The sequence below is a fragment of the Centropristis striata genome, chromosome 5, assembly GCF_030273125.1.
Source record: "Centropristis striata isolate RG_2023a ecotype Rhode Island chromosome 5, C.striata_1.0, whole genome shotgun sequence".
Taxonomy (NCBI): Eukaryota; Metazoa; Chordata; class Actinopteri; order Perciformes; family Serranidae; genus Centropristis; species Centropristis striata.
The window spans coordinates 27,893,530-27,918,286 of record NC_081521.1 but is presented as its reverse complement, the minus strand read 5'-3'; the positions used below and the strand labels follow the sequence as shown (position 1 = coordinate 27,918,286).

At 38.3% G+C, this 24,757-nt stretch overlaps 1 protein-coding gene across 1 annotated transcript in view; it reads right to left on the bottom strand.

Annotated features, from left to right (window-relative positions):
• Positions 1 to 24,757, bottom strand: part of nphp4 (nephronophthisis 4) — a 206,501-nt gene that overhangs the window by 148,819 nt on the left and 32,925 nt on the right. Inside the window, exons 5-6 of the mRNA XM_059333949.1 lie at positions 21,050 to 21,199; positions 17,870 to 18,006 (exon numbers count right to left, since the gene is read on the bottom strand). Coding sequence (XP_059189932.1) covers positions 17,870 to 18,006; positions 21,050 to 21,199 — 287 coding nt within the window. The remainder of the gene's footprint in view (positions 1 to 17,869; positions 18,007 to 21,049; positions 21,200 to 24,757) is intronic.

Genomic DNA, 24,757 nt, shown 5'->3' with positions numbered 1-24,757 from the left:
GTGGGAGGAGACGGTAGTGGTATGTAACAGAGCAGCAGGAGTATGTTTATAATGAGACTGCAGTGGCGAGTGCATTCAAAACAATGGTGGAAGAACTGTTGTGCTATTTCTTACTGTAGAGATTCTACAGACTCAAACAAAGTTGTTCTGCATTTTGCTGAACATGACTTGATTACTGTTGGACTTAAGTGAGAGGCGTGTTTCTGATACGGTCCACTTCCTTTCTTATTACACAGGTGTTGGTGACAAATAACGTATGTCACATATTTTCTGGGTCCAATGGTTGACATTGTTCCCGTCTCAAACAATCTCACCTATTCAACTCCTCTATTACTACCTCCAAAGGCGATACAGAGCCGGGATTAGTTGTTCCCCCCATTACACCTCTGGGGCATTCAGACTGACGGCGAAACGTTACAGAGACGTAAATATCGTGGCTTGAAACAGTAGTCTGAAGTCTTTAGTCATAGTAGGGCTGGGCGATACTAACATTTAGGCTGAATATCGATATACAATATTTATCCTGATATTTTTATCTCAAAGTGAGAACAAATGTTCAGTCAAACTGTTTATTTAGGTGAACATAAACACTGTATAACAACAGTAGTACTTTTTTTTTTTAAATCAAAGCTACATAAAGTGCACATTTAAATAAAAAATTATCTTAAATAGAAATAGCCTATGAAATAAAATAGGCCAATCTTTTCCTGAAACAAATATATTTATATGAGAAAAGAATAACAAATAATACAAAATAACTAAATAAGACAAACCCTAGTAAGGGCAGCATTTATATGTATGTAAAGAAATTTTTTTTTAACTATAATGATATATGCGATTTGGTCTAATTCCATATCACATTTAAAAATATATCAATATATTTTTTATAACGATATATCGCCCAGCCCTAAGTCATAGCACCACCAACTGACGACAAGAAGACAGCCTTATGTGATAAAGATAATCTGATTTACATTAGATTTACATGCTGTTGTCTTTGTGTGATTAAGAGCAACATGACGTAAAATTAGTGAGTTTGGAGTTTACAGCATAACACACTCAATGCAGCAGATATCATCTAAGTCATGTGTCAAGTGTAGAAATGCAAAGCCGTATTATGCAGGGTCCATCTATACCTCAAACATGTGATAGGTGGGAGTCTGTTTCATTACTGTAGTACAGTAGTATGGTATACTATGTTTACCAAGTATATTGGACAAAATGTTGTTATGGCTGAATGAAGCCCTTATTAGCTTTGACACAGCTGGTCTGAATTAGCTATGCATAGTTTCCTAAGCAAAGCATTAGAACGTTTCTGAATGGACCTATCCAACAAACATTGCCCTTTTGACGAGTGACAACAAGAAGCACAAGTATGACAATATATCTGTAAATAATTGCTTTCAGTGACATCCACATTGTAATTATGATTCTGTCATTTCCTACGCTGTCTGTCTACTCTCGCCTCCTCCCTCCACTGCAGCCATTGCTGGGGAAGATGACAGAGAAATGGCTTTGTCTCTTGTTGGACAGGTCTGCCATGAAGTGTTTCACAGTGAGAAGAAAAAGAAAGACAGAGAGAAAGTTGTTTATAAGAGAACATCAGTTAAAATGCTGCTTTCTCTTCTCTGCATCCCTCTCCTCACTCCCCTCCTCCGAGTTTCTCTTTCATTTATTTCATTGCTCTTTTTTCTCACTCCGTCAGTTTCTCTCTCTCTCTCTCTCTACCTCTCCTGCTCGCTATCCTCTTTCTTCTCCCGCTCGCCTCTGTCTGCTGCCGTCACAGATTTCTTCCTCCCTCGCCTGAAATATGAATATTTTAGAGCTAAGAAGCTTAAAGGGAACAATGAAATGGCCCCCAAGTTAAATTATACTCCATTTCCAGAGTCACAGAAGAGGGACTTTTCTGAGTGATGAGCGCACCGGTGCCACGTGGGTGTGTCTTTCTCTTCTTCCACACACACATAAGCTTGTTGTCTCCTGCTTTTATGTCATATTTGTGATATTTTCCCCCAGATCTTGCTGCTACAATTGCTAAACCAGGCAGCTGCACTGTAACTGAACAACGTGGTCTCTGCAGCACTCATAATGTACACTTGACACCTGGGTTATATAAGGGGAATTTCCTCACGGCTAACATGCCTAAATGTTGTTTGTATCATTAAAGGAAAAGGAAGGGGGAGGCAGAATGAGACTCATTTGCATGCTTTTGGAGGCAGTTTGTTTTAGCGCTTTGTTAACAGAGTAAACAAAAGCAGTGCGTTGTAAGGGAAGAGTTGGTGGTGGGGCTTTTTGTCTCACAATTAGACGAGTCACCCTAGTGTGGGCGTTGTAAAAGGGAAACTAAACACTCTGCTTAACCATCCATTTCCTGTTGGAAAACAATAAAGTGAGTGAAAGTGTATTGAAGCCAGTGCATCACTATTATCTGTGATGGTTTTCTCTCATGGCTGTTAGTCTGCAGTGCATCAAGAGCAAGCCAAAGCCGACTTTAAACCAATACGGCCTTCAGGGCTCAACAGAAATGTGTCTTTAACTGCAAAAACCCACATTTCTAATGTGTTTGCAATCTCGAGGAAAAATGACTATATTCCTTTGAAATCTGTGTTGGGGATAAAGTGCTCGCCAGCAAGTCAAAGATAACTCTGGTAGAAAAACATATCTTATCTTGGAAAGAAAAAGCATGCTAAAAAAACAGGCAATACATTTTTGTGGAGGATTGTAGAGTATATTTTTTGCTGAAGAGGTTTTGTATTTGATTCCAGTCCACATGAATAGTATTAACTCAGACCTGTTTTTGTCTTTTTTACTTTGGAGGTTGTTTTTTTCCCCTCATCTGAATTTCAATCCAAAATAAAATGACAAAAAAACCCTCTGTAGTACAGAAGCGGAAGATTATTTCCTCACTTGAGTATTCACACCTGAAAATGGCATTATCATCATCAAATATTAACAACAAAGGTTCTCTTAGATTCAATTTACCGGTCCAACTGCTGGGGGGAGGCAGGGGGGGAGACAGAGGGGTGAGGCTGACATATTAGTAAGCAAAATTGATTTAGATGGGGGACACTGTCATTTGAATAAAATGGAACTGCTGAAAAAGAAAGAAAGTCATTTAGAGTGAATTTAGAAATAATAGCAGTTGGAAGAGAAATGGAGAGCAGGCGGCAGCTGCCTCATTGTGCGAGTTTGAGGGAAATGAGTGTAGATTTTCAGAGGAGGATAAATTAGTTTCTGAAGGTTATTTCTTTTGTGCTCAAAGGGCAGGAGATGAAGTGAGAGAGCAAGCTCGCTTTAATAGCTCCAACTGGGACATAAGAAGCTCAAGGCAGAAAATATGTCTTGACCCTGTAATCACCGAGCAGGGAATTCATAAATGCTTGTGACAGAGCTTAGTGGCACTGATCAATAACAGGGTTAGATGTCCCATGTGGGCTTCAGAAATCTGAGACCTGCGACCAATATTGTAATGTCGGATGCCATTCACTTCTGATGACAAAGAGCATCATCGAACAAGACAGGGGTTACAATATGTTTGCCGTTTTGGACAAAACAAAATGAAGATGAACAATTATGTCCAACCTTGGACATTTTTCTTGCCATTTCTACACTATGTTTGAATTAATATAAATACATTTTACTAACAATTTAAGCTGCAATTAATCCCCCTCAATTATTTTGTATTTGCTCAGACTATTATTTATAGTAGAGAAACCTCCCAATCAGCATTTAGACTGCATGTGTCGGTACACTTGCGTTGAAACTAGTTTGTACTATGTGTAGCTGTTCATAGTAGTCACACTCAAAAGCAAGATAACATTTTGAATACGGAGATAATGACGCCCGTTTTTATACTCCCCTTTCATTCAGGCACACTGTAACGAATTGCTGTTTATTAATGGATATTAATTGAGTCTAATATATCAACAAAATAAAATTATAACTTTGAAATTTGCTTCATCCATTTATGTAATGAAAATATATCCAAAATAGCAAATATTTAATGAGTCCACACCTCATTTGCGTATCTAAAGATAACATTTCAGAAAACTTGTAATGTAAAAAAAATATTATCTTAATGTAAATAACAAACTGAGGGGAAGTTACATGGTGATATCTTTAAGTTGTGATGTAGGAAAAAGAGAAAATCACCCCTTATATGCCTACACTTTCCATCTTTGGAATAATGGAATAAAAGAATTAATCTGTAGAAGGTGCACTTCTTTTAGCTAGAGTCCTACAATACAATGCTTCATGTAGCATTACTTGTTGGTGGAGAAAAATGACTTTGTTTTTGAAAAGTAAAAGTCTCCAAGGCCTCAATTTAAGACTTTCCATAAAGTAAACTATTGAGTGTTGTGTTGTCTGATGTGAACAAGGCAGCGATTTAAGACCCAGTCAAAAGCTCTCCACTGAAAGCCATTCAGATAGATGCTTTACTATTTCCATTAAGGAAACAAAATTAAGTTATGAAAGTATAGAGTCTAAACACATTCAATTGCACAGCTTTTATGTGTCGTCATCATCATCATCATCATCATCATCTCACTGAGAGGAAAATGTCTTCATGTTGTTCAAGCTGCCAAAGCAGAGATCAGCTAAAACATATAATAAGCAAAATAACTTCAATGATTCTATGACTCATGGGATAATTGCATCTTTTCATACTTATCTTGACAATATAATTAAGTGATGTTCCCTTTCAGTTCTGATTACCCACATTACATGACATTATATTTGATTATCTGTTTGCCCAGTCTTTATATTGCTGCTTATTGCTGGAGGGGACTTAAAATAAGCACTCCTGAGGATCTGGCAGAGGGAGTGAGCTCACCTGCAGGCATGTAATTACTCTCACTGCCGGGGGGGGGCAAAAGTAACGCCAGAGACCTCAGCTTTAAAACATGGTTCGATGTCATGGACTTTAACCCCTTAAAATGTTGACGGCCTGCTGGGCCTGAACAAGTTTTTCAGAAGCTTTAGCCGATTCAACCTCAAAGCTACAGAGAATACTTGGTATCATATGGAACAAAAATACCCAAGGAATCCATTGGTAAAAACAAACATGGCCATTTTGTAATGAATGCCTTGACCTCTGAACTCAAAGTATCTTAATGAAAAAGTTTACAGGTATGCCCACCATACCACCCATGCACACAGCAAAATCTGTAGTGTTGTTTTTTCAATGTTAATAATTTTGAGTTGGTGAGTGTTGATTTTGGAGTTGTTTTAACACTTATTGATCAAAAAGCTCTGCCAGCGTTGTTACATGTTAACACCTGACACCTGAGTTAGATTCACTTCAGTTGGAGTTGATTTTCAGATTTTGTGACTTGTATGTTAGGCTAAAGACAGAATGCACTTTTAATGTATCGTAAAACAAAACAATGAATGTTAATTATCACATTAGTGAAAGGAAATAACATGATTTTAAGGTTAAAAATACACTTTAATGTGTCAAAGTAACACAATGAATGTTAAAAATTAACACTCACAGTGAAAGGGAATCACAAAATTTCGAGTTAAAAGTGCACTTATGTGGTATCATAAAACAACACCAAGGATGTCAAATATTTAACACTTTTAAAGAGTTAAAATATTAACACTTTTCAAAGTGTAATTTTAACTCAGATCCGTTAGAACTATATAAATTCAGAAAAAGTGTTAAATTTAACACTCTGCGAGTTGAATTCACACTCTTGATTTTGTAGTGCTTGCCATCCTAAAATGTAGTTCTTGAAGAAATCTCTAAACTGCCAAAAGATTTTGATCCAAAACAGCATGTATTATTCTATTGTGTTCCTTAGGGTCTTGGTGTCTAAAGGTGGTAATTTGAATGGATATTTGGGCATTTTTATCAATTTTTATGTGATAAAAATTGGTTAAATTTAACACCAAATCTGAGTAACAAATGGAATCAACCCATCAACAACAGCTGGATAGCTGCATCTGAAATTACTCTTCAGGTTCACAGCTTTCAGATGACATACACAAATTATATGTGGCATCGGCTGTTCACTTCACTCGGCTTTTCTTTAATGGCTGACCACCAGCGTCAGCAGAATTTGTTTTGGTACAGTGTGACAAAATGCAGCATCAGTAGCATTGCAATTCATATAAAACAAATGACATATTTGCTTATTTGGAGTAATAACAATACTTTAAGGTAATTTATGTCATATTTTTTCAGTGTGCAAGCCAATTTGTGAAAATGGTTAGGACTCTAAAATGTTCCTATTAATTGGGTTTTAATCATGTCAGAAGAATACAACAAACATTTGAGGGTTTTTGTTATTTAGTTTTTGGGAATTTTCACAGCTACCAAATTGAATTGGGGTCTGCGGGAAGATTTAAAAAAAAGAAAGAAGCCAAGGTAACGTTAATGCCATGGTTACTGACTGGAGAATTTAATTCTGGACAAATCTGACCCTTTTTCAGTCCTTATAATTTAATTTCAGAAGTTATGTGTTGGGGCAAATGTTGCACTGAAAGCTGTTAAAGTCTTGCTATAATAAAAGTTAAAAACATCTGCGCCTCAAAGCGTTTGCTATAAGTAGATTTTTTTCCTGTACTGCACCATGAAAGCCGTCAGCAATTCGTCAGTGAGTTTTTGTGTCAGTAATTTGTGAAATCAATGTGTAGGCTGTTGTAAAAGGTAATAATAACTGTACAGATGGCAACTGCCATCTCAAGGGGTGTGTTTGTGTGAGTGGAGAAAGAGCAAGAGAGTGTGAGAGAGAGACAGCAGATGAAATTATGTCCCACATGAGTTTTGTATAAGCCAATTACCAAGTGAGTTACACAACCCAGGCATGTGTTTCTTACCTTTAAAAACTATAGCAAACAAAAGAAAAACTGCTCCTCTGACGTGATGGAGAAGATGCTAGCAGGCTGTTAACTTCCCATTTTTGAACCGATTCATCACACAGCAGTCAGGACACCGAAGTACACATCTGCATCTATGTCAAGGCGCGCATGTGTGTGTGTGTGTGTGTGTGCGAATGTGTTGCTACCCACACAGTGGATGTTAGCTCCCCCATATTGAGGGTGAGTCATCCATGGCAAGAAACAGTGGCAGCATCATTAGCATGCCGCTCTCATCCTCCCACTCCCCTACTCCTTAACAGATTTTAACTGGCACAGCGCTTCCACTGATAAATCACTGTTGCCCTACTGCTGAAACACTCCCATAATTCACAACCAAAAATATTAAGTCAAACACACACTCATACCGCTGCCTTCCCATTTCCCTTCTCATACCACTTCTCCCTAAGCATAATATAACTCATGCCACTTTCATCCACTGCACATATTCCATCCCCACAAGCACATTATTGGTTCCACTTTGAAATGAACCCCTCATGTTGGTACATTCCAAGTACCAACACCAACATAACATAACATCAGAACCTTAAAGGATAAGGCTGGTATTATTATATATTTTTCTTATTGTCAACAAATTCCCTGAAAAGACCAAAACTAATAATGCGTGAGTCAGCCTGTGAATACTTTCTGACTACTCTGTGGCACTGAGCTCCAAGCCCATTTGTTCCTATTGAAGACATTAATAATTAATAACAAATATATAGTTTATTTCTTCCTAAAACAGCGTGGCTTTGCAGATTTTAGCACAAGTAACAAAAACAGATGTAAAAAGAAAGTGCATTTATTGAGGACTATTTTCAGCTGTGGAGTAACAAACATTTGCAGGGTCTCTACAGATTTCAACAAATCAAATTTAAGACTTTTCTAAGACCATAATGAATACAATTTAAGACCCATTTTACATCCATACTGGCAAAAAAGTACAAAACACATCAAGGAAAACCAGAGGGCCGGAATTACTTGCAAAGTAAAAATTAATTTATTCATAGCTCTTTCACATTGGAATAAAACATGCTTAAACTAAGTAAAAACACCACAAGCCTCTCTATTGTGAACTAATATTCGTTTAGAACTTTAAATTCTGTTTTAATTCTGATTCTGAAACATTTTAAAGCAAGTCTGAAGTTCATACATTTGTTTTAAATAAAAGAAATGTTAATACATTTTTAAGACCTTTAAAAATCGTATTTAAGACATTTTATGAGACTTTAAGAGAATTTTAGAAATTTCAAGGCCTTGCATTCAAATTATTGGATTTTAGACTTTTTAAAGAATTTTTAAGACCCCTGGTGCTCTGGTGAGTATTTACAGCAGCAGGTTAGAATAAATGGGACTGACTCAAAATAAACTACAGTGTGTCAAACAGAGCAACAATGCAGCCCACTGATAGTGTTTTTAATAGTTTCTGGAAAACAATGGAGTTCTATGGCACAAAACAGAAAGATAGATTACACTACATTACAAACCCCTAAATATCACCAGCTGTTACCTTTCTCAGAATAAAAGTTGCAAGATACAGGATATCATGTTTGGACTACTGCAACACTCTACTGGCAGGTATCCCTGTTTGCACCTCCAGGCCTCCGCAGATGATCCAGAATGCGGCCGCTCCCAGTTGTAGCTTGCATTGAATTCAAAACCCTGTCTCCTGCCTACAAGACAGCAACTGCCACAGCTCCTACCTACCTGAGCTCCTTTATTCATATCCACAAACCCTCCCGCTCACTACGCTCTTCCAGTAAAGGACTGCTCTGCCGCTTAAGGGCTCTACATCTCAAACTAGACTCTTCTCCTCTGTAGTTCCCCAGCGGTGGAACAAACCTCCAAACTCGATCCGATCTGCTGAGTCCCTCTCAATCTTTAAGAAGAGACTGAAGACCAAGCTCTTTACAGAGCACCCTCACACATGATAAACAATTTTTTTTAAAAGCACTATTTTCTGTTATCTACTTACATTCTAATGGACTCAAAATTAACCCATTGCACCTACTCATGTGCTTTCTTTTGACTTTGTCTTTGCTTGTGTTGTATGAACTCTCAACTGTACGTCGCTTTGGAAAGAAGTGTCTGCTAAATGACATTGTAGAATAGTTAAATAAAATAGAGTGACAACTGATAAGTGGTAATAGAGTTTTAAAGATAATTAGAAGAATCATATAGTTGAGATATAGCCGCCTCTTTTTCTTCAGGAAGCTCAGATCTCTTGACATCTGTAGTAAGATGCTGCAGATGTTTTATCAGTGTGTGGTGGTAGTGTGTTGTTTTATGCTGCAGTCTGCTGGGGAGGCCGCATCAGACACAGAGATGCAAGGCGGTTGGACAGACTGGTCAAAGAGCTGGTTCTGTGGTTGGAGCCAGGTTGGACACACTGGAGGAGGTGGTGGAGAGATGACCTGTCAAGATGTTTGAGTCTATCTTGAAATACCCGGATCATCTGCTACACAAAACCTTTATGGACCAAAAAAACAGCAGTGGACGGCTCCTCTCTCTCCGTTGCAGAACGGAGAGATACAAAAGATCCTTCGCTCCTACAGCCATCAGGCTGGCTCATTCTTCCAGAGATTATACCAGACTAACTGAATTTCCCCTCTGGGATAAATAAAGTAATTTTGATTTTGATTTTGAAGAATGTAATGCTTTATATCACCCAGCAGCCTTTGATGATTTATCCACTTTGTTAGAAATGCTTCAATACTTTGTTCAGCTCACTGTGTGTAGTTTAATAGGGAGCTCTTAACACCACTTAACCCTTTATCAGGCGAATAACTATATTTGGTAACTTCAGTGGATATCATCAATATTTCGAGAAAAAAGTTGCAAATTTACTAGATTAAAGTGGCAAGTCTACAAGAAAGAAGTCACAGAGTTAAGAGATTTAAAGTGGCAAATCTGCACGAAAAAAGTTGCAGATTTAAAAGAAAAAAGTGTGAAAAAACAACTTTTCTCTCGCAGATTCACCACTTTAAATCTCATAAATCTGCAAAAAATGTTCTCGTAAATTTGCGACTTTAACCTCGTAAACTTTTTCCTCAAAATATTACCCCCCTCCCCCGGGTCTGTATGGTTGTTTTTTTTACACATTCTGGCTGTATGTAATATCCTCCAATATTCTCAAGGGTTGAAATTTGGAATTTGCAAGTATTTCAATGAGTGCCCTATTAAGGGTTAACAAGGTTATTAAACAACTGTAGTTATAATGTCTGTATGTGAAATGTATTTGATTTACACTGGATCATACGCGACAGGTTAGTTATATACTCACTAAAATAAAACGGAATTACTTGAATTCACACAAAGTACAACATGGCAAATTTACATAGATCATGTTAATATCTAAATCTTAGACCCACACAAGCCATGATTTACAAAAGGCATTGATAGCATTTTCTTTAACGATGAACCAACAAAACGTCCAGCAAAGGACCATGATTTTCAGCTGTTATTGTGCTAAATAATCCCTGCAGATCATCACCAACAACATATGTATCTGGAATTACAGCACCCACATTGACAGCACATGATGCGGGCATGATGGCATGCTGCGATCAATAAATGACGTTTTGCTCTGGCACTTCAATTTCCCCATGTGGAATCAATAAGGTTTATCAGTTGGTAATCAAAAGGGTAGTGCCTAAGGGAGCAGTTAAATGCATCCACAAGTAATAGTTATATTAAGGATGAGATGAGAATAACTTGCCTTTTCTTATGTAATACCATGTCACCGGAATGTGAGATTTCCCCTGGACTAGACTTTTAAAGATCCTTGTCAAACAGCGGCAAAAAAGATCACACAATTTAAAATTTCCTTAAATTTCATATAGATTTGTACGACATTTGCCATGATAAAAATGTACACTGACTTCCAAAAGACTCCCGATAATGCAAAACTTCCCACCAGAGATTAATGGATCTCTGTGATACAGTGTGAGCTCTGCGTATCTATCTCACAGTGTTCCTAAGTGTCTCCTCAAGGTCATTTTGGTCAGATTCTCCCAATAAATCACTTCAACGAAGGAAAAACAAAGAAATAAGCGGTGAATCTAAGACTTTGAAAGTTTATGAATCTATCTCTCCTCCTTCAACCACCGTGCAGTCTGTCTCGTCTGACTTATAGGGTCTATAACCAGTCGCAGTCTATTTCGTCTAATCATTGCATCGTCAATCATTACGAAGACCTGCATTCCATGAATATTTGATGCGAGCCAAGTGCAGTAAAGCACATTCGTTTTCGCTGCATCAGTTACAGTGGTTGCAGGACTAATAGTGATAAGGAGAAGGCACTCAGCTGGCACATTCAGAGGTGCAGCCAAACTCGGCGTCCTTAGAGAACAATGTGCGAGACGCCTGCTATTTCAGAAATGAACAACCTCCTTTGTCTTTTTTATAGTACCACGTCCACAGGGGCAGTCCTACTTTGAGTGAGTTTTCCTCTTTTAGGACAAATGAAAACTTCCTGGAGCTTTGTTGCCAGAGTCTTTCTCCATTCATTAAATCAGCCTCGGGCGTTTTGTTCTGCCTGCGGCGTGGCATCGGTCCTCCTCTGCTTCTCTCCTCCTCTTCATCGTCTTCTGTGCTCCCAGGTCTTTTGATCACAAGCCAAGATGTTACATAATTCCTGACAAGCTCTCAGGCCCTTTCATCAAGAGAAATATATTTTATTGAAGAATCAGGTGAACGGTTGCTACAGGTCATTTGAGGTGATGTAGCCTCTGGCTTCACTCAACTCGGGCAAGGCAGACATGTCCAAGCAACCCCGAAGATGAATAGTGGTATTTTTTTTAACTGGAGGTCAGAGTGGGTTCGGAGAGGTTCAAGACTGCAGTTTAAATTAGCCTAGTGGTCATTAAGGAGTGCTATGGAAAGTACACATGGACTAGGGCACTGGCTGTATAATGTGTGCGAAAGTGGACTGTAAAAAGAAGCCACACTATGTGATAGTTTGGGACTAAAAATAGCAATACTTATGGGGAGATTATGTGAAGACTGTATGTCAGACTAGCAGCCAGCATAAAGGATTCGTCTCATGCTGCACTGTACATTCATCCGCCACCCCATTCCTCTTCATTTTCGTCACTCCATTTCTGCCTCAATACCAATTTAAGCACAGACACGCCGGCATGGAGTCATAAACACACACACACACACACACACACACACACACACACACACACACACACACGTTTTCCCTCACACAACTGTAAAAGCGAGTTGGCGGGTGAGGTGTCAGCATCACTTCTGAGACAGCTTGATGACAATCCAGCTGGAGTCACACTTTTAAAGGTCACACACAGATCACACATACTTTCTTTCTCTGTCTGTCTCACACACACACACACACACACACACACACACACGTACGTACAGGCACCCTTTTAATTAAAAGCTGCAATCAAGCTGACTCCTGCATGTATTAACACCTCTTGCAGACATGAGAATGTCGTCATAGTACTGAAGTTATAAAAAAAAGTCTGGAACATTTTACTAATCTACACAACTCAGGGTGGTTGTGAGGAGCTTCAAAGAACATCACACGAATGAGACAAAAAAAAACTGTGAACACCAGAAATGAGATAATTATTCATGCTAACATATCACTTACCTCACAGGAGAAAAAGAAGAAAAAGTTGTAGCATACTTTCCATTGTTGGTATTCAATCAGACAAATGCTCATGTAATATATATATAGAGCTGTCCATAAATTACAAAATTGTATTGTGCTTATTCACATGATTGTCCATTTCCTATCAAAATGTACCTTAAAGGGTTTTTTTAATACTCTTATCAACATGGGAGTGGACTAATATGCTTCTTTTTAATGAAAATGATCATTACTGATCAACGAAATCCAAGGTACATTCACACTGCAGGTCTAAATGTTCAATTTCAATCAAGACACATTTTTTTGTTTGGCTGTTCACATTGTTTTTAGTATGTGAACAGTCTGTACGTAGCCCAGTTTCTGGTGAGTGCAACCATTGCTAATCCAACTCCGCCACTACATGTGAGGTCTTTTAACAAGTTGTGCATCTTCGATATGGTGGTGGTTTCATGCAGACCCTCGTCTGTCACAGTGTTACATAGCAATGCCGGAAGCTAAATGCTTCAGGGCGAGCGGGACTGTCTGCATTAGCTGTGTGCTCGGCTAGTAAGGTATTTAACTTCAGATGAACTCGGTGGTACCTCAGTTAGAAAACATATACCATTCAAGGTTTCTTTTCTTTATCTATTGCTTGCTTATAACCATCCAACTTTGGGCACAGGGTTACCATAACATCCTGTATTAATGAATCAAAACACCCAACCCAAGTGAATGTCAAAACAACCCACATTTTATTCATGTGGATGTCAAAAAAAGTTTTGAAGTTATCATTTTGGACAACTGAGATAAACAATCTATAACAAAATGCTCAGCTTAGTTAGTTTTGTGCTAAAATGACTGTTAGAAAGCAGAATGATGGGGTCAAAATGTTTAAAGGAAAGATACAACTATGCCTCACTAAAATATTTTTAATCCTTGCAAATTAAATTTACAGATTACTCACTAGCTTCCTTTGCTGTCTGCCATTTTCCTCTGTTAGTTCACTCACATTCATTTAATAAGCTGCACCATGAGCAGTAATTAGGTTGTGACTCTGTTAAGTCAAATACCTGGCCAATCTGTTTATTGCAGCTTCATGTTTTAATAAAAAAAAATATTGATATTTACCTCCAGCGTATCGATAATGTATCACAAGAGGAAGCGATTAGATATATTTCTGTATCGATATTTTTCATCCCACCGCTACTGTGCAGTGAGGATAAGAATTATATATCGAGGACACAAACCTTGTGTCCTTAGAGACAAGGTGAGGAGCTGAGCAATCCAAACGGAGCTCAGAGTAAAACCACCGCTCGTTCATGGTGAAAGGAGCCAGCTGAGGTGGACCTTCTTATGAGGATGTCGTCCTGTGGAGTCAGTCTGGGAGCATTTACCCAAAACACACTGAAAAGATTACACATTCCAACTGGACTGGGAAAGCCTTCGGTTCTCCCAGGAAGAGTTGGAGTATGTTATCAGGGCACACTGGTTTCTGGTCTACTTTACTTGTTTGTGTTTTTGTTTTTGACCTGTAAGACATACACACAGGCATACAGGAGACAAGATTTGCTTCAAGCACAGCAATGAATCTGGCCCCACTAGCAGTCCCAAGAGGCTTTAATGGTCATAGTCCTGAGGGCGGTGCTAGGAGTGTGGTTTGTTGCTTCGGGCGTACAAAATGTGCCTCAGCCAATTTAATGGCATACGGCCTATTAAATTAGGATTTTCCTTGTGTGTCGATTGATTAATTAATGCATTCAGTTCGTCTTTTCTTGGTCACATAATCTGCACATTCCAGAGGAAATTGCTGCTTCTTTGCCATGGTGGCAGTTTCAAGACTCACTGCACTGGAGCAGGGCAGCATGGAAAGTGATTCTCCATAAAGCCTTCCTTTGAATATAACTTTAAACTTGAATATAAACTTAAATAGGCTTGCTAGTCCCTAAAGAACTGACTCCATCCCAAGGGTCTGAGGGCGGTATTAGAAGGGAAGCATAGTTGGGCCCATGAAAAGACAGCTCCCTCACATAAGGGTCTGAGGGTGGCCTGGGGCAGGGTCAATATTACACGCTCAATAATATACCAATGGGAGTAGAAGAATAAGGGGAAATACCTGAACCAGCCGCCAGTACCTTCATTTTGTCCTCTCTTTTAATTCTACTCCTTTATGTAGCTACAGGAGGACTTTCATTTTGCTATTCCTTTTTATTTTATTTGTTTCAAGGTTTCCTGTGAAGTTATTGACCTCTAGTAGCACTATGGAGTTGTTTTTATATTAACAGTCCCTATTGTTTGTCACAAGGACACACATACTGATACATGCAGTTGGCACGATACAGTCCCACCAATGGTGTCACACCTTCCACTGAGGTGGTAACACTCAGGGATGTGGTACAATGTGGCGACAAAGAAGACTGCAAGAGAGTACACATGGACGGTGGATTAAAAACAGGAAGTAAAGTGAGGAAGTAAATGCATTCAACATATTTGTTAGACCTCAAGGATACTAAAATTGATACATTGCTGATTAGAAATTTTGGTCAGCAGGAACCAGTAACCAAAAAATATTTTAAGGAGGTTTGTCGCATGCAGGGTTCTTCAACCCTTCTTCAACCATCAACTATTTTGTATTTCGAAAAACTTTTCAAATCAGGGCAATTAAGGCAGTCCCAATTATGTCAAATTATGTTGTTTTTTACTGATTTGCAAGTCAAATGTGTGAACTTTTTGTGAGACTCTTTATTGGTCACGTTTTTTGGACTTCTGCTCTTTCCCACCTGTGGTAAATATCTTTGATTAATTATTCTTTTTGATGTTCCCAGATCTGAACTACTGTGTTACTTTGTTTTTAAAAAAGTACATACTGGGAATTGTAAATGCCAGAAAACAACTTTTCAGTATGATTAAACGTTTTAAGAAAATAATTATATTTTTTGCAAGAGTGAAAATCATTCTAACTTTTTCTTTAGGTGCTTTGAGCCGACACAGTTGTCATAATAAAAGACTGCAATATAATTGCAAAACATTGAAATCCTTTTTTTTAACACTGTTGACTCGACAACAAAACTTTAAACCACTTCAGTGGCATAAGCCTTTCCATTCAGATTCTTCACTCATCCATCAAAATAAGCAGGTAAGCCCAGAGCCACCTGCAGTCCCCCAAAACAAATGTTTATGCAGTTCTTCCATCTTGGTGCACTTAGTATACATTTACAAGGTAAAGGCACTTGTGCCTCCCATTTTGCTCTTCTTAATAAACTCCAAACACTCCCTCGATCCCCTGTGTTTGAGGATCCGGCCCAGCAGTATCACAGAGCAGCAAGAAAGCGATACGGAGTGACAGTGTTGTCATATAAATTCTCCTCCGTACAAAATACTCATCTCACTTAGGCTGAAGCGAACAGATAGGGCCTGTGTGCAAAGCCACTGTACAAATAATTGCCAGTCCATAGTTACACCTGTCAAATATGGTTAACCATCTGGGTTTCCGTAGACAAGAAAAAAGGAAGAGAATAGATAAGCTCCATTTAGTTTGGGAGGTGATGTGCCTTAAATTGCAGTGGCAGCTGTAAAAGGGCTTGTGCTTGCACACTAAAGAAACGGAAAGTGAGATAAAGGAAAGCATCAGGCTGGAGAGAATAATCTTGGCAGAGGTGTGTCAAGGCCATCGTGGCCATCTTTAATTTGAGGAGAGTAGTGAACTGTTACCCCCGACGGATGAAATGTTATCAGGAATGTGTATGTGCATTTATACCTCAAAACAATAAGGTGGTTTGTTTTTCCCTGGTAAGCACACCATATAAACTTAGGATGTGAGATGATAAAAAGACATGTTTGCTTTACAATTGTGGTAACGACAATATTCCCCTTAACCTTGTATAGTGCATTTTACTAGTCTGCTCTCATGAATGTTCAGACTGGTCTCTCCTCAAAAACAACCCCATAGGTAGTTTGTACAGGCAGCAAAATACAACCCATATTTACGATTTAGACTGTCCACCGCCCTAGCAGCCGTTATAATCATAAATAACGGCAAGTATCAAGCATCGAAGTTGCAGTAAGGGTGTGAGGGAGGTGGTGGTGGATGGTTCAAACAAACATACCCAGGACTGAACGGCTTTCATGTCCCGTGTGAAAAAAAATCATGTTTTTACGTAACTATGTAACTATTCCAGTAGTCACATCATCCTCATAACTATTTCACTTCTAGCATTTGCACACATTTAATTACTGTTTTAACTGTCTTTTATAACGCTTTACCAGGAAGTTTTTCTGCCCTAAACCTAGATCAGTGCTTTTGTAATCTAAATACAACAAATCTACAGCCTTTTTTTACAACAGCAAACCTTACGTGTACCTGTGTGCTTTTTTTGGAACGTTCCACTCTGTTCCACAAATTGCTCATATGGGATGTTTTGGGTGGTAATGACTAACGACCTATTCTGTCGTTTAGGTTGGAGATTGTGTTGGAAAGGTGCGTTGTTATTTGTATCAAGGTTATTATAGTTAACGGAAAACTGAAAATATATGATATGAAATAACAAAAAATAGAATTGAAACAACATTTGCGTTAACTGTAATAAAAATAAAAACTGTTTTGTTTTTTTTAAGTAATTAAACTTAACTAAAATTAAAGTGAAAAGGTTTTCACTTCGTCAACCTTTTTCATACAGGAAGCATCGGTAAATATGTTTATTGAGACTGGGATGTCTACAGGACTATGTGAGTTAAACCAAAATTCAAAACACCCGGAGCTGCAAGAGTTAATAACCTTATTGGGGCTGAGATGGAGGAGGCAAAGGAAATAAAGGCAAAATGTACTGTGACCTTTTTGAATCTAGCTCCCAACAAAAAAAACAACTCCATTACAAAAAACTAAAACGAACACTGTAAAACTAAGAAAAACTAAACTAAAAATGAGAATTTTCAAAAAAAACAAAAAACTAGCAAACTCACTCTAAACTAATTAAAACTAATTGAATTTGAAAAAAAAAAAATCACAACGTAATTAAAACTAAAAATAATAAAAAATCCAATAACTATTATAACCTTGATTCACATGAAAAAAATTGGAGTGAGTCTCTTAACTATCCCACAAAATTGTGTCCGTTTTAGTACAATACAGACCACAGACACGGTCATGGTGGGCAGGAGAGGAGGTGGATGACACAAACCCAGGGCTTTGACCCAGGAGACTAGTGTTCATGTCCCATTGAAAACATCTTTACCCATGTTTTTTACCCAACAGCACTGCAATAGAACATCTATTCTTAAGTGCACTATTTAAATGCCCAGCCTGTAGACGCACTGTAATAGAATATGGATCAAAAGATGATTGGACATGATTGCACATATCTTGTGGCGCTGTCACTGTCCCTAATGTGTCATGTGCTGCGTGTGACTTACTGTGTTATGGCAGTCAGCATTGATCAGCTGCAGCAGCTGGCTCTCAAACTTCTCCAGGGACGGCTGGAGGGAGATGGTCAGTCTGTTCAGGGTGAAGGGCAGCATCTTGAGCAGCTGAGGCCTCAGCAGAGCATCTCCTGTTAACAGTGTGAACATAGCATCAACATATCAACGTGCCATGACATTCACATGATGGTTGTGTTTTCAGCTCAGGAAACGTCTGTTTTTTTACGGTTGCTAGGAGGTAAAACAATTGTAAAGCACCATCCATTGCAGGGGTGGGCAATTAATCTTCCCAAGGGGCCACATGAGATACTGCGAAGGTTGCAGTGGGCCGGACCAGTAATCTGAACTAAATTTTGCTCAATATTAATTTCATCGCTTGTTAAAAAGCAGTAAATTATATGGTTTTGAGCTGCTACTGGCAAGAATACATGTTTTAATAACATGTTAATGTGGAGTAAGTCAAATATAGTCGAAACAGTAAAAAACTGTAAAAACTCCAATCATTATATCACTTCCATTTATTTTAAACACAGCATACATTTAAATCACAAAGATAATCAAGAGCATGTCTGTTATGCAGCAATTTATTAACTTTATGCAGAAAACAAGAAGTGTTTTTCACAAGGTAACAAGGTAACTCAAGTGTTTTTTGTGAAACGCATTCAGTGCAAGTTTGTGTGCATGAACGCACATACGTAAATCACCTTCAAATTAAAAGCACTGCTGTTGTATTGATTTCTTATTTCCTAACCTCATATGGGCCGGACAGGGAAAGACAATGGGCCAGATGTGGCCCCCGGGCCGCCTAATGCCCATGTCTGATCTAGTGTAATAAATGTGTGAATATTTCTATATATTTCTATAATATTTGTGACCCATTTGCAAAGTTCCCAGACATTCTCCATCATCCCTAGAAAATGTATCATGGCACCCAAGAAGTTTTGGACACCTAAAAAAGAGAGGTCAAGTGGAAAATATATGGTTTGATACAGTGTTATTCTAGCTATGCTGATTCTACTGTGTGTGTGTGTGTGTGTGTGTGTGTGTGTGTGTGTGTGTGTGTGTCTGTGTGTGTTATAAAGTGAGCTGAACTCCTCCATGCTACTTATCAGAAGAGTCAACATCGGTGCCAAAGGGTTGGTTTCCAGAAACACTTGCTCTTTCACGGCAGCTTTACTTATTAATATCTCTGGCTCACCCTGCGCTCCAGAGGCGCTCCACTTCAAATGTTATATACTCCTAGAATGTGTGGTTAGCCTTTTGTTGTTTGTATTTTTAAGCACGCTCAGCTTATTGTCATATTTCATACTCCCTCGTGGAAAATCTGGAGCTGAATGAGGAAACTCGCTCTTTTTTTTGGCAGCAAATGTTTATTAATTTATTTATTGATTCTGGATATACAGAAGAGACAACAGCTCCATCTAAATGATTGATTTGTGTCAATGAAACTGTCGAATGCCAATCACTGGAATATTTACAGGACAGACAGACAGACAGACAGAGAGAGAGAGAGAGAGAGAGAGAGAGAGAGATGCCAGTGCTGATGTCAAACAATCCAACAGAAACATCTGTACACTTGGCGTAAATTGAATCAGAATCGATTACAACGAAGCGTCTCAGCCAATGGATGAAGCGGGAGGGCTTGTGAAGTCCACAATCACCCCTTTCAGACACAACAAGGAGAAAATAGCCATTGTGATCGTAATCTCTTCAAGAGTAATGTATCCATCAAGCGTTTCATTGCAGCCCTTGTCTCTGGAGCGCAGAGTTGGGACTGTTCTGAATGCGGCGTGAATATCAAACTGGTGGCTGTGGTCTTAAAAAGCAGCTTAGGTCTCTGCTGCTCACAGCCCCAGAACATGAAGAGGATTAGCCAGCTACCATACCTCCCACTGACTCCCAATGATTATAGCTCTGCACTGTCAGACTTCATTACATTCCCCCTTAGAAACTTACTTTCTAAGTACTGCAGACATTTCAACTTCTGATGGAACTAAGTTTTTTTTTAAAGGCCACTATTAAGCACCAAGATGAATGTCTTGTTTGTTATTTTGACAGCCGAAGTGTGAGTTGTTGCTGAAGTTTTTTAATAAGTAAGAGTAAGATTATACTTGATATGTGCTGAAGGTGTTTGGTTGAGCCACGTCATATATTGATTATTCCAGCTCTTGTTTAGGTGACCTCTTTGTTCACTTCAACTTGTTTTGACACTTGAATAGATAGGGACTAAATATCCACCATAAACTGTCTGTAGTGTAAGAATCAAAGAAGCTTCACTACTGATGACTGAATCACATACAATTCTTTACACATAGCTGCACAGACACCCTAAATATGACTTTTATGTTTGAAAGGAGCACATATTGAATGAATGAGTGAATATCTGACTATAGTTATGTCAAAAGAAAAAGACTTGAAGAAGACAGGATCCTGAAAAACCCAAAATCCATGTGGCAATCATGGCACAGCACACATTATATATATATATATATATATATATATAGGGTCGCCAATAAAGTTGGCATGAAGTATTTTTACCTCCTTCCATCAAATGATCGTGACAATGTGATTTATTCTTAACAGATCAATTGTATATCTTCTCAAAACTTTAATAATCGATCTCCTCCAAACATATCACAATGGAAATTAAACCACAATTAACAGAGAATTGTGTCTGAAAACAAAATTATTCAAACTCTATGGGCAACCGTGTTTTTGTTTTTTTATAAACAATAATATAATAATAATAATAATAATAAGCCTGAAGAGGGTTTCTACCAACCCTGCACATTTTTTTTGTTTTATTTACATTTTCTATGCCTTTTCTTTTAAATGTGCAAAAGAAAAGAACTATATAACTAACTAAAGTAACTAAAACAACAGTTACCTGCTCACTAATTTTAGCCAACTTTATTATTACTATTCCCCCACACACACACACACAACGACAACAATCCTCATTTCTGTCACAAATAATCAAATGTGTTTAAAAAAGGCAAAGTTAAAGTAAAAGTGTCAAAGTTAACCTAGTGATAGCGAATTACAGTCTTCCAAACTTGTCAACAGAGGCCATTCACAGAAGTAACTGGAAGTCAAAGGTCTTAAAACATCTTATAAGAGCATCTATTAGTGTGGGGAAGTGTACCCACACCTTCCCAGTTAAGTGAAGTGTACCTGTTGGAGAAGCTGAAAGCCCGGGAATCTTCTCATTTCCAGATATAAAGACGTTCTCTGGAAGGAGATGCATCACGGAAATCAGTGCAGGGTGGTTTTTTATCGCACAGTCCAAATGTGCTCCATCAATAGTCTTCAGGAGACTGCTGTCTGCAGAAAAAGACATATAGAAAATTTATGTAGAGCAGTTTTACTATTTCACATGCATTTCGTGTCCAACAAGCAAACTGCCACTCTGAATACAAATGAGTTAGATATGATATTCCACACCACCATCATCGCCCACCAAGCCAAAGAATCAATCTCCCTGGTGCGTCGGAGTCTAATATTTCCCCAAAAGCAATGAGTCACAGACAACATGACACCCAACACGCAGACCATTTTTCAATATTCCATTTGGGTGTTGGTGACCTAGGTGCAATGTTCCATTACACTGCGAGCATCGTTTTCCAGGGCTAAACTGAAATGACAACCATTGAACTTGGGAAAGGCGCTCCTCCAGAAGAGCGCTGCAGCGTAGATGAGGCACAAGGTATGAGCGATGGGGGAGAGATTGTCATTTTTCAGGCAGGTCATCCAATGACAAGTGACGACCCGCAATTCCTGCCATTGACACAAAGCACAGACCATTTGGAAGGTGAGCAAACTGGTGTTTGATGCGCTGCGTTTGTTGGCTTCCTTCAAGCCCCAACAGCATCACATCTTTCACTCTGACAGGGTTAATGATTGCACCTTCAAAAGCATCAGTGACAATCAATACGGGAAGCTCCGTTCACTCCCATAGGCTGTTTCAACGAGGTGACGGTGAGCAATCTTAGGGTGAGTCGTTACAGATAGTGAAATGGTGGTAATGTCTGGAGTGCTGAGTTTGTTTTTGTAAATACTTATCACTTATCAACAGTCTAAAAACATTAAGATTGTTGCCAATTTCTGCAAATTCATAGGTGTATGTAGGGGTGTGCCATATCGTATCGTTCACAATAATATCGGTATATTTTTTTCATGGTTATAAAAAATGCATATCATGATATTGGCAACATTCCTACTTCTTGATGTAGTGGTTAAAGTTGTTTTAATCACAAAAAGCTACTTACTCCCTGTCGCTAAACACATGCAGCTTTCAAAATAAGAGCACAGTGTGTTAAGAGAATCCACCACAGAATTTACAAGAAGACTGTCAAAATAAGATGCCTTAAATAAAACATACAAGAACCTTTAATCTCCTTTACAATATTTCATTAAAATATGCCCCCGGAACCCCTAAATGGTTATTTTTATTATTTGCTCATACTCAAGAGTCAAGAGTAAATTTTTTCTATTTGGCAAGTGTTGAGATTTGCACTTCAAACTACATTTTAGATTTTTATTTATTCATACAGACTAAAAAAAAATCATATTTTCTATATCTTTTAGGTATTTCCTAATATCGTCAAGAATATCGTTATCGCAAAAAATGCCTGCAATATCGTGATATTCTTTTAGGGCCATATCGCCCACCCCTAGGTGTATGCTGAGCAAACAACTACATTTATGATATGCTGTAAAGGTATATACAAGTATTCATTATTTAGGGACAAAATCAAAAGGCTGCCATCCTTCTGGCTTCAAGTTGTGTGCAAAACTATTAATTTTCAGCATCACAATGACCCTAAACACACACCAAAGCGACACAAGGTCTAGTTAAAGTCCAAGGAAAAAGAAAGGATTGCTGACTTGCAAGGTTTTCCCTCCACATTGACCATATCTAACCCCTCAAATATTTTAGGGAAAATAAGAAATGAGAAAAGATGAGACTAACATCACAACTGTTGGATGCCTTGGAAGAGTGCTTCAATAATATGAATTTTGCATACTCTGGGAGAATCGATACCAGGCCTCAAGCTGTGATCAACATAAAATGATGGACAGACCAAATATTAAGAAGTCATACCTTTCAACAAATAAGAACTGTTTTACTTTGTGTTACTGTTGGGCTTAAATTATACAACCTTGTCTTTGAAAAAAGTGCTCAACATTTGTTATGGGTTTTGAATTATATGTACAGTAGATGATTTTAACCACCTAAATGTTTTATATCTGTTTATGTGTACACTATATTTAGAATGGGCCCACCAATTTTTGTTGCCATTCACAGTCGTTTCATTTGGCACCACTTTTTCTCAAACGTAGAACTTCCATGTTCCGACACATAAGCGCGCTTATATGCTTCGCACACTAGCGTTTTGGTAATATGAAACGACTGTGGATAGCAACAAAAATTGATGCACACATTCTAAATATAGCGTAGATTTTAGGGTCGACCTTTGTTTAGGTGGTTAAAATAAGTTTTGTGTCATTCCCTGTCGGCAGCAATACATTCATTTGTTTCCTGCCAGGAACCTGTGCTTTGTTCTCCAAACAGGGAACATGCAGACCATCATCTACTGCAGGTTATACATTGACTGTGCGTTAGTATCTCATACAACCAGACTTCAAAAAATCAGAACTATCCCTTTAAGCTTTTCACTATAAAAGGACATTACCCGGAATTGTTACAACATACTAGTCAATGAAGCCCAAATAACACTTATGTCACATGACCCGAGTTTTGAGTAAATCTGACCTTTAATGTACAGCACAAAACCCAAAAAAATTCCTAACCAGGAACCAAAATATGCAGCTACAGCATCACAGTTCTAAAGAGCAGGGTACTCGGAGGCTGCAGACCTCCACCAATGCCATGCCCTATCTCACAATGTTAACAACTGGTAAAAGTAGTTTGTGTATCCGCTCCATAACAGTTTCTTTCTTAGCCCAAGCTACACCCTTCCACCATGTCTCAAGTGAAAATTGGCCATGTGTTTTTTTCTGTAACCCTGCTGATAAACAGACAAACAAACTGAACCAAAAACAAAACCTCCTTGACGGATGTAATAAGAACTACCCAACATCCCACTGTTTGCTGGATGTAATCCACACAGGAGTAGTTTTTCCCCCTCAATAAACTGTATGAATCAGCTTTTAAAACATCAGTGCAATTCTTTTTCTAGGTCTGTCTCCCTCACAAACTTGGCCCACAAGAAAAACAAGTTTAATACTGGGACGATAGAAACGAAGTCCAGACTTTTGTAAATAAAAATCCAATTTGTTCAGAAGTTTCCCAATGGCAGCTTCAAAATGAATTCAATTTCTTAAATGATTAAAGCCATGAAGTCACACAGCAAAACAAACTGGAAGATCCATCACTACCATATTTATGCTTCTGCATCATTCTTCAGAACCACAGAAGTAAAACATCTGTACCAAGAAAATAAGAGCAGCAAAATAACAAATAGAGCACCATGGGATCTGTTGAATAGCCGGACTGAAAAGAAAGTAGATTTTACGTTGAATTTATTTGAAATAAATGCTATCTCAGAGACTCGAGGTAGACATTTAATAAAGGAGTTCTTTTTCAATCATATAAAACTGAAAAAATATGGAAAGCTGATGAGTTCAAAGGAAGGATGGGTAGACTGTCCATTTCTGCTGCAGACAGCTTTTCATCAATTTTGAGGGCAGAGCCACTGCCTTTATCTTAAAAGTCAATGAAAGGGGATTGAGAAGGAAAGAAGATGATGGAGTATATCGCTGCTTTCTCCTCCCCTCCCTGTCCATGACTCATCCCAGCCAAACACTCTCTAACAGTTAACTTACTACAAAAAAGTGCTTATGTCTAAAGCCAAAGAA